Raw genomic sequence first — 11,257 nt, forward strand, 5'->3', positions numbered from 1 at the left:
TCCTTTTAAACCCTTTCCTCACTCGTTAACTTAATATCTTGACGAGCGTTTGCTACCCATTGGTGCAGGATTATGAGTTTTTAGATTTTATCTTTATTCATCAGTAAAATATTCAATTTTTACTAGTTATTTAGTAAATTTTTAATTTTATTTGACAAGATTTTTTTTTTATGATTTAAGAATATCTGAACATCTATATTTAATTTGTACTAAAAACATTTACAATAAAGAGAAAAAGTGGACAGAGAAGCCCTTCTCTATCTCACATATCTCTATCTCGCAGATCTCTACCAGTGACCTAACCAAAAAGTTAATTTTCCAGAGTAGTTTGAATCAGCTGAATCGTAGTAATCCGGTGTTTGACAACTAGTCAAATCAGTATCTTTTTATCAAACGTCAAAAGACGCGCTTAGTATGCGAGCTTCTATGAGGTACTGGCATGTGACGTCACAATAATTTGACGTGCTCTTTTAGTTAAATCGATAATTTAAAATGGTTATTATACTTAAAACTAACAAGAAGGGACTGGATTTTACGTATTTTGGAAGACTCTCTATCTATTTAATAATTACCTACTGAGAAATAATTTATTTTTGACAACTGGTATTTGCCTTTGCGTTTTAGATAAAGCAGAGTAAAATAACTAGAAGTTACAAAACAGCAGAAGTAACAAATTTAATTGCAGAAGTAATAAACTGGCAAAAATAAAAATACACAATTGTTTAACCGTAACACGAACAGTGAACACGCATTATGTCACCAGGTCACCGGCTCAATCCCACGTACATTGGTCGATAAACTACCCACTACACCACAATACCAGCCATAATAAAGTTTTGTTAATAGGGTCTTGGATTGTTTTATGAAAAGTATCTCAGCCAATTGTTAACATAACTAAAATGCCCCTAAAATGTTTTCCCGCAGAAATTACTCTATTTGTGTGTTAAAAATAAAAAATATTTGTCGTTTATCGCCTTGTGACGTCGCCTTTCGTACAACGTGACGTTAATGAATGAATGAATGAATATTTATTTATAACAAAAATTTTGTACATTTCACTTAATTGGAGTCCTGGCTCCTAAACTAGGAGATCCCGTATCTTAGGAGCCAATAATCTCTCTCAATAATAATTAATCATGTTAAAAATAAATGAGTCATAATGAATTCTAGCCCCATAAACTACCGCTATATACAAAACATTACTATATCATTTTATTACTACAGTCCAAGACCCTATTCTAACCAATCTACTTGATTATTTTCATCTGCAAAAGTTCTACTGACATAAACTTACTTTTTTTATGGGTCCCGAAGGTATCTTCTTGACTGTTGTAGGTTCTTTCTTCATCGTACTCGTATACGTTAAAACTGTCGAAGGAATACAGCTTGACGGCTTACTGATCTGCTTTTAAACTTTAATCGCAATCAGAACGATTGTCTATAACAAATCTCGATCGATTTGTTTGATGTGTCCTAGTGTTATTCGAAAATTCAAACGTCTCGAAAAATGCACAATATCATCCCCGAAATAAACAATTACACAAACGTCACTGATCGTTTATTGTCTACAGAAGTTCGTCAGCACGATCGAAGACAATTCGATAATCCGTATACAGGAAGCCCGTATTACGCACGCAGCATTGTGTATTCGAACAATGGATTCCGAATGGGATACGTTTCCATACGAAATTCGGTGTACGAATTTCAAACTGCGATTCCGCGGAAATCTTTCGGGAGCTTCGGCAGCTGGGCGAGAGTGCTCGTCAGGATGACCGCGTGTCGTCTGGCTGGGATGCAGTCTCCCGACTCGCCGCGCCGGCGCCCGGAATTGTGTCAGACACCCAGAGCACCCCGGCCTTTCATGAATGGCTTCACGTTTGACGCATCAATACATTCGTTGCCTATGCAACCCTGTCGTAATTGCCGCTTTGCATTCATTCTTTTAATGACAAACGTCACGGGGCTTAATTAATGAGGTAGGTAATTGACTCTCATCATCATACTTCTGTTATTAATATTAGTATAAAAAATTGCGTTAGAAACTTACGTTAAAAATCTTTTAGTTTTTTTAACTAAAAGTACCTACAAAACACTGACTTCTGATTTCTGGAACATAATTTTCGTCAACTGAAAATAATTATTTCATCTATCATCGTTAAGTATAGATTGATCTTAGTTGCAGAACTTGCCTAATTTGCAAATTGCCCAGTGCCCGGGCCGATTCACTGATTTGTTTAGTAAAACCGGTCAAGTGCAAGTCAGACCCGCGCACCGAGGGCTCCGGACATACTCGGGTATTTTTTTCGACATTTTGCAGGATAAATAAAAAACTTTTTTGTATAAAAAATCTGTTTTGGAATGTTCAGGTAAAGCATTTTCATATGATACCCCACTTGGTATAGTTGTCTTACTTTAAAAATTGAAAATACTAATTAGTTGGTCTTACTAATAGGTAATACTAATTAGGTTTTCGGATTTTTCCTTTACTTGTGCTATAAGACCTACCTACCTACCAAATTTCATAATTCTAGGTCAACGGGAAGTACCCTATATGTTTTCTTGACATACACGACAGACGGACAGATAGACAGACAGACAGAAAGACAGACAAAAAGTTATCATATAAGAGTTCCTTTTTCCTTTTGAGGTACGAAACCCTAAAAAGCTTTTCGGAAAATGACTGTAAAGTCACCGTAACAAATACGCATCACTAAAAACTATTATCAATGAAATAGATAAAGGTAACCGCAGACAATCAGAAATTTCAGGATCGTTATTCAAATAAAATATTATTTCACCGCAATTTCACGGATTGAACTAACTCAATTAATTTGCTATACGCCAGGTGCATAATTAAATCGAACAATTGCGATTCGCAAGGCAATTTATTCACTGCAGGCGATGTGAATGCACTACAAATGTTTAAGAGGTTTGTTTATGCAAGGAAGTTTTTGATATGAATTGAATTGACTCCGAGAGTGAATTTGCTATTGTATATACAAGGGTCCTTCGTTTGGTAATAAAAAACCAATATTAATTAATGAAAGCTTTATGAAGTCCCGAAGTTGGTTTAGGTAAAATCGAAAGGGTGTTTTACATAATAAGTGCCTTGCCTGTTTTGTTTACTATGATATCGGATATTAATATTTATGATAAAGAAAACATTATGGAAGCAATGTTTAAAATTGTAAGAGGTATTGGGTACGTAATTCTTCAGATCAACTTTCGTTTTATATTCGTGGTACGAGGTTTTGAGGCATAGTCCACCACGCTGCTAAGTGCGGATTGGCAACTTCACACACGTTTGCGAATACTATGGAGAACTCTCAATAGGCAGGTTCCCTCACGATGTTTCCTTTCCTGGACCTAGACGTGTTTTTTATACATTTATGTACCTATTGAATATAGATGTCAAACAAGCGGCAGGTAATATAAAATTAGTCAATAAGTTTCAATTTAATGCAGAGAATATATTAGGTATTTATTAAAGTAAGCAGCGAAATCTTTTTATCTTTTATCGACTTAATCGACCTCTGACATTTTGTTTAGCACATTACGGGCCGTCAACCTAGGAAATGTTTCAATCTAGGACAAACCTGTGTTGCAAAGCGTGTTCTCTATTAAAGCTAGACATCGATATAATACATAGGTATCAGGCTATTCGGTCATTTGTACCTATATCCTATATCTCTAGTCACTATAATATTGTGTGTAATCACTACCCATATTAAAAATGCGAAAGTGTGTTTGTTTGTTTGTTGGTTTGTCCTTCAATCACGTCGCAACGGAGTGACGGATCTACGTGATTTTTTTTGCATGGTTATAGTTAAAGACATGCAGAGTGACATCGAATCAAAGAGTTCCTACGGGAGTCGCGGGCATCAGCTAGTCTAAATCTAAATATATAAAAAGAAAAGGTGACTGACTGACTGACTGACTGATCAACGCACAGCTCAAACCACCTACTGGACGGATCGGGCTGAAATTTGGCATGCTGATAGCTATTATGACGTAGGCATCCGCTAAGAAAGGATTTTTGAAAATGCATCCCATAAGGGGGTACAATAAGGGTCAGAAATTTGTGTAGTCAACGCGAACGAAGTCGCGGGCATAAGCTAGTCTCTAATAAAAATCTTTTCTTAGTCGGGGGGAAATAAATGTTTTCAAGAAACAGTCTTTAAAATAAGCAAGAAGATCTAGAGTTACGATAATTTCCCTAATTAGGATTAGATACATTAGATTTTTTTAAAAGTATTTAAAAAAAAAGAACGTAAAATAAAGGTTGTAGTTACTTTAAGTTTAAGATAAATACTACTCTTACTTTGATTAAAACCCCAAAAAGCTTAGGTACAGTGGATAAAATAAAAATTTCTAAGAGCCAATATACTTTGAAAATATCTATCAAAGACGTCTATAGTAATTGAGTAATATTGAGGGAGCGCCCACATACTATAAATTAATTGTTAGCAACTTAGGAGCCGTCCAAGTATTAAGTTTCCTTTGTAGTTTTCAAGCATTTCAACCCTCTCCCTTCTAATGTCCACAAAACCACCCCGAATGTCACATTTGAGTTAGGAGACGTCTAGAGTCCTTATCCATGACATTTTTTGTTCCGACCACAATTTATTTTTAGTTGCATTTCAGCTCGTTGCTCGTCCATTGTTTGTACAAAAAATAGAAAAAAAAAGCCGTTTTCCTTAAAACTTGTTACTTTGCGTAACATAAATCTACCGCCGTAGTTTGACAACTTTTGTAAGCTAGATTGTGACGATCTCAATAATCTCCAATTAGCTGACACCATATCACTATTGGCTAAAATATATTGTTGTAACACGAATACTATAAATTCACAACAATTGAGATTGTAGTAACTTGATAATCACAACTTTCGTTCTATGCGAGGCGTTCCAATTGAAACGGATTATAAAAAAGAACGGATGGCCGCTGGGACAGAAGAGTTCTGGAGTGAAGATCGCGTACCAGTAAATGCTGTGTAAGACGACCCCAGCCCGCTGGCCTGTGGTAGCGGAAATATCAATCACCTCTAATTAACAAAGCCTCTATAAAACTATTGGCTAAAATGTATTGGTGTAACACGAATACTATAAATTAAGCCAATCACAACAACTAAGATGGTAGCAAATCACAACTTTCGTGCTATGCGAGGCATTCCAATTGAAGCGGATTATAAAAAAGAACCGATGACCGTTGGGACAGAAGAGTTCTGGAGTGATGATCGCGTACCAGTAAATGCAGTGTAGGAATAGTAGCCCGCTAGCCTGTGGTAGCGGAAAGGGGGCGGATGAGGAAGGCGGAGGAGTGTATGTAGTGGCGCGCTATCGAGAAGACCTGTCCAGCAGTGGATGCAAACAGGCCGGCTGACTGATTAAAAAAGTGAATATTACAAAATGGAAGTTAACCACAAAGTTAGCTATAGTTAATACCTGATTGATTTACGAGTGTACGGCACTTGTAAGGCGCAAGGCACACCTTTTCTACTAAAAACTCAAAATAAGCTTTGTTTACTTTGGCACAGCATCGCGCATCGTTATAACGATTAACATTTTTTTAGGACAAAATGAGAAAGAGAACCTGTGGAGATAATGTGCAAGAGAAGTAATTTTAGGGCTTTACAGTATCGTCACTATAAATAAACGTATGGTCGGTAGTAATTTAGTAAAGATTCACTGACAATGACTAACAATTTTTTCATAGTCTGCGATGATATTCTGCCTGTTTCTGTGTACTCCTAGGACCTCCTCCTTCTTCTAAAATCCTTTTTAACTCTTCCTTCGTTTTTGTTTTGTTCCTAATGTGTCCTGAACCCGGTTTGTGTAGTTAACACATTAGAGTTAAAAATATAGTAAGTACTCGAAAACAATGAAACCGTACACTGTAGTTGTTAGTGTCCCCACATCTAGTTATCATCTGCTAGAAAAGGCAATGAAACAATTTAGGTTACGGCAATTTTATACGTGGATCGTGTTACCAAACAGCGGCGCGTTTCATGCAAGAGCAGTAAAAACCCGAAAACTGACAAGTGCATCGCCAGCCATGCGAAGCGAGCCGTGGCCCGTGCCGACATACGAACTAAAACTGCTTTTCAAAATAACTGCTGCAATGAATATGTTGCTTATGTTGAATGGTTAAAAAGATACGTTAGAACTTCGATAGGTTTACCTACTTATTCGAAACGGGAACTGCAGCATGTGCCACATGATAGACGTAACTAAAGCACTTTCGACAAGGACAGTACTGCCTTCAGTTTCGCCTGAGCAGATAAAAGTTCGTATCGTGTCTTTCGACCTGAAAACCGATGCAAAGGTGGTCAGATGAACTAAAGAGATTCAATTAGATCCACCAATCGAAATGAGCTTATGAGATTGTTCCGTGCATGTAAACACTACACGCATTACGATAGGGTCAACTGTCGCAGGTTTACCTGTTCAGTTTTTTCTCTCCATGGGGGGCTACTAATAGATAGGAGGCTTAAATAATCTCTTTCTCTGCGTTGCATTCCTAATTACTGAAAGTCATGAGTCATGACTCCCTTCTACCAAGGATCCACCTGTGGAAGATGTCGGACCATGTGCTTCGGTTCTTTCCGGCATGGAGGGTATCGTGGACCTTGCCATCGAGAGAGATGCGGATTTGATCTGACCAAAGCATTGGGCTACGTCCCCTGTTTCTCTTTCCGTACACTTTGCCAGTAATCATGGGAAAATACAGAGTCCAGAATTACACCTATCCATACTCCATATCCATACTAATATTATAAATGCGAAAGTGTGTCTGTCTGTTCGTCTGGCAATCTGCTAGCTTTTCACGGCTCATCCGTTTAACCTATTTACACGAAATTTGGTACAGAGATAGCTTGCATTCCGGGGAAGGCCAAAGGCTACTTTTTATCCCGGAAAATCAAAGAGTTTCCATGGGGTTTTTAAAAACCTAAATCCACGCGGACGAAGTCGCGGACATCATCTAGTAAAGAATAAAATATTATTGCATTTACTAGGCATCCTAGTCTTCTTCTTACGCAATAAAGATTTTATCGTCACAATGGAAGAGAAATAGGCTATCTTTTAAAAACAAAATGTAGACAAAGAAAGAAAACAGAAAGGTCAAACGAAAAGCGAAGTAGCAAGAAAAACTGATTTGCAAATTTAATGGCATAGTTAAAGGGAAGAGACTAGGGGAGGAAACCAAGGGGACCCGAGATCACCATAAAATCTTTATGTCGCCCTTGACATACTGCTCTATAGCCTGTTTCTTACTAACTTTAGGGAACGGGGTCTCATATTATACTCCAACAACACATTATTATGTAAAACAGCGATTTAAAAGAAAATAGTTCGTGCTTATAGCATAAGCTGGCTAATAATCTGAAGGCTTTAACTGTTATCGTCATCAATATTTTATTTTATCGGTAAAAATAACGTGGAAGCGTATTGCTGCGACTAACTGCTAAAGACTGTGATTCAACAGTTCAGAAAGGTGTATTTATTAATTTGGCATTATACCTAAGTTGAAATATAGAAAAGTTTTTTGTATTTTGTAGTAAGTTTTCCGGGGGTTCTTTTATCTGCAGGGGAGCTACCGCTGTTGTTTGACAACTACGGGATCGCCACCTCTGATTGTACGTCATTATCTTGATTGACTAAAAAACATCGTTGCAGCAAAAATACCACAAATTGAGCCAATCACATAAATTGAGACTGTAGCAAATATGATTGATGCAGTTTTTCTGTGATCGACCAACCCTGCATTGGAGTTTTTGACATTCCATCGAGTTGATGGAGTCCTTGCAACTTAGGGCTACAGTAGTTGTTTTAATGTCCCCCTGTCTTTGACATAGTTCCATGAGAGTCCCACTCTTTTAAGGTCAGCTTCAATGGACCTCTTCCAGGTTTTGGTTGATCGACTAGGTGTCCTTCGACCGGCAGTCGAACGACACTTGAGCAGCGTTTCACTTTTCTCTTCGCAAAATATGTCCGACCCATTGCCATCCCCTCAGAGCTATTTCCTTGTGTACCGGGAGTTGATGGCATGTTTCCCACAAGAGAATAAACCTTAAGTACTTATTAAGGAAAACCTGAATCCTGTGGATTAACTGTTTGTTTGTTTTCCACGTTTCACACCCGTATAAGACGACTGACTTTACGAGCGATTCAAACAGAGACAGCTTTGTATTACACGTGTGAAATATCGCCTCTATAAACGCATTTGAAAAACAGACACCTATAAACGTATTTGCAAAACAGACGCTCAATCGGATAAAATATCGGACAAGTGCGAGTCGGAAATAAAGTCTGAAGTCGCACACGCAGGGTTCCGTAACATCCTACAAAATAACTTTTAATTTTTTTTAATTTTTATGGCAGCCTTCCTTTCCTATCACTAATATTAATATTTAATTTTAATATTAGTGATAGGATCCCGAACTTCGGGTACGGAACTCTAAGTTAAATTAAGTATACCTACTGTCCAGGGAAATGGATTGTTAACAATTACAGCAGATTCAAACTTAGAGAGCTCCGAAGCAACACATTAATCCATGTTTACTCTACACCATTCCAATTTTAGAGACACATTCGCTAAATCATTGAATCTGGAGATAGAATATCGACCTACCTTGTCCGAAATAGCCGTTATTTACGATTCGAAACAACCTTGACCTCTAAACTTGCGAGAAAAAGTGCCTTAGTTAAAAAATGTGCTTTCGAATTCCGTTTTGTTCCTCAGTCCTCACCCTATGCCACGGCCGTGTTTAGGGCTAATTAAACCCGAAAATGTTTTCAATTGAAATTCATTTGGATGACTGAACGTTCAAATTTTAATTCTGCTTTTATGTCTTCTAGGCTTCCGAAAGTTGCAAGCGCTAGGATACTTGTCCGATTTATATATGAAAAATCGGTCAAGTACAAGTCAGACTCACACACAATAGATTCCGTGCCATCGTACAAGAAATAATTCAATTTTTTTCATTTTCGTGGCGGCCATTTTGAAATTTCTATTATTTGTTGTTATAACGGCAATAGAAATACACAGCGTGTAAAAAATTCAACTCCCTACCTATTACGGTTCACGAGATACAGCCCTCACAGACAGAGAGACAGAGAGGATGGACGAAAGGAAGGAGGGACGTAAGGAAGGACAGACGGGCGGAAGGACGGATGGACGGGCAGATGGAAGAACAGACAGACGGAGTCTTAGTAATAGGGTCCCGTTGGCATTCTTGGGGTAGGGATTCCTTAATAGAGGATTGTCATCTAAACGTAGAGTGGAGAGCAGTTCCAACGTTATTCTGAAATTGTTGGCTAAGAGACAGGGCCAAAGCAAAGCGCACTGTATGTCAGCCTTGGCACTGGCAGGCCTGAATGAAACACATTCTGTGGAGCAAGCAACGTGTAGTGCAATCGAACCAGTGGTGTCTGAACATCACTGCCACAGTATGCTTGTTGTAACATGAAATTGAGCCAAATGCTCAACTAGAGCACACACTCAGGCTAATGAGCACTATAATGAGTTTATTAATAACACTAATATAATTAAAGAAATGGGATGTGATGTGACAATGCATAGACAGTCATAGAGATAAATGACGAAGTAAAATATTATTCTATATATACATATATTCATATATAATACTATTCTATTAGACAGTACACTTTGAAAGACAACACAATATGATAAATTTTATACTCGATCTGCATTAAAAAGCAAGGTAAGAAATAAAGGTATATGATAGAATGCAAGAAAATCATGGAAAGATACTTTAATATGAATTTTAGGGTTCCGTAGCTCAAAAAGAAAAAAGGAATCCTTATAGGATCACTTCGTCGTCTGTCTGTTTGACTGGATCGGTACCTGCTCAATATATTATCTAGTTCTGTACTTGCTGAGTTTTCCAAGTTATTTTGTTAGCATAATAGAAATAAAAATGTATCTATCTATAGTCTATTTTTTAATCCCAGAGATTAAAATGACAGCTAGAAATGTCAAACTTTAATTAATAATGATCAATGATACCAGCTTAACTAAAATAGTGTTCTCCTGATGATTCCGGTTCTGATTAAAATTGTTAAGAAAATAATATTTCGTGCACAAAGAGTAAAATAAACATACATAGAAGTGTAATTGGAGGATTAGAAAGTAGAAATGGATATAGGTAGGTATATCTTGAAATTATGCCTAAACTAAACATAGACCTAATACTCTAAAATGACTTTCATTTTGATGATTTGTATACCTACCTAAATCTAAAATCAAATGTTTATTTTTTGCAGAAATCATCTAATTTGTTTCATAACAAAAAGTATATTAAGTAATGACATAATAGAAATTAAGCTAGGAACTTATCAGAAAACTTTGCAGTGGTTCAGAGATTTTTCTGTTAAGCAAGGCAATAATTAGAGCAATTACGCAGAACAATTAATGAGAAAGTATCACAACAATAGTGTTAATGCTTTTTCAGTTAATTTAAACATTTAAATGTTTACTGTATGTTCATAACCAAGAATATTTATTATTTTAGAATTGACAACTACCTACAAACTTACCATCTTTGACATTCTTCGAAGACTGCGAAGATGACACTCCGGGAATAGTTTTATCACTCGCACAGTACATTGTATCAGTCTCCATATAAAATGTGTTAATTACAACTATTTAGTTTAGTAATATGTAACATAATATTATCTCACAATCGATATGATAACACGATCCATTCGCATATAATGCGAAACGCGTCGGCCATTCCACATTCCGATTGTAAATATGGCGTCATAGACAATAGATGTTGGTCTATACTATAATTCAAAATATTAAAAACTATTTTGAATTGAAATGTTATATGCAATCATTTTTAAAACAAAATATTAATTTTGATGGGATTTTGATACAGTTCAACATGCAATGTTATTTTTTTATTTGAGTTTTCAATAATACATCGTATAGTCCGTACAAAATAAGTTACGCGCGCCATTTTAACTTTAAGTGACAACTTTCGTGTCATAGACAACGAAGTTCTTTTTCTTATCTGTATTTTTTGACTTTGATAGAACTTTTGCATTGCAATAGTTGTGATTGGCTGAATTTATGATATTCGTGTTGCAACAATGCAGCGTGGGCAATAGCGAGCGAGCGTCAACTATGCGTCAACCAATCAGAGGTGATGATTGCGATCGTCACTACTGTCATTTTACCATGATTGATATTTTTACTTATCATTTTATGTTAATTCGACATACGTCACGTC

The 11,257-nt window shown here is 36.7% G+C and overlaps 1 protein-coding gene across 3 annotated transcripts in view; it reads right to left on the bottom strand.

Moving 5' to 3' along the window:
• The window catches only part of Eip63E (cyclin dependent kinase Eip63E), a 138,055-nt gene extending 127,299 nt beyond the window's left edge, over positions 1-10,756 (bottom strand). For 2 of the 3 annotated variants that reach the window (XR_011237520.1, XM_034975386.2), the window contains exon 1: positions 10,560-10,756. Coding sequence is in view for 1 of the 3 variants with exons in the window: in XM_034975386.2 (XP_034831277.1) it covers positions 10,560-10,644 (85 nt within the window). In the remaining 2 variants the exon portion in view is untranslated. Of the gene's footprint in view, positions 1-1,294; positions 1,446-10,559 lie in introns of those variants that run through there. The other variant, XM_069502939.1, reaches the window with a different exon arrangement.
• Positions 10,757-11,257: the final 501 nt, after the last annotated feature.

This window comes from Maniola hyperantus, chromosome 14, assembly GCF_902806685.2.
Source record: "Maniola hyperantus chromosome 14, iAphHyp1.2, whole genome shotgun sequence".
NCBI lineage: Eukaryota > Metazoa > Arthropoda > Insecta > Lepidoptera > Nymphalidae > Maniola > Maniola hyperantus.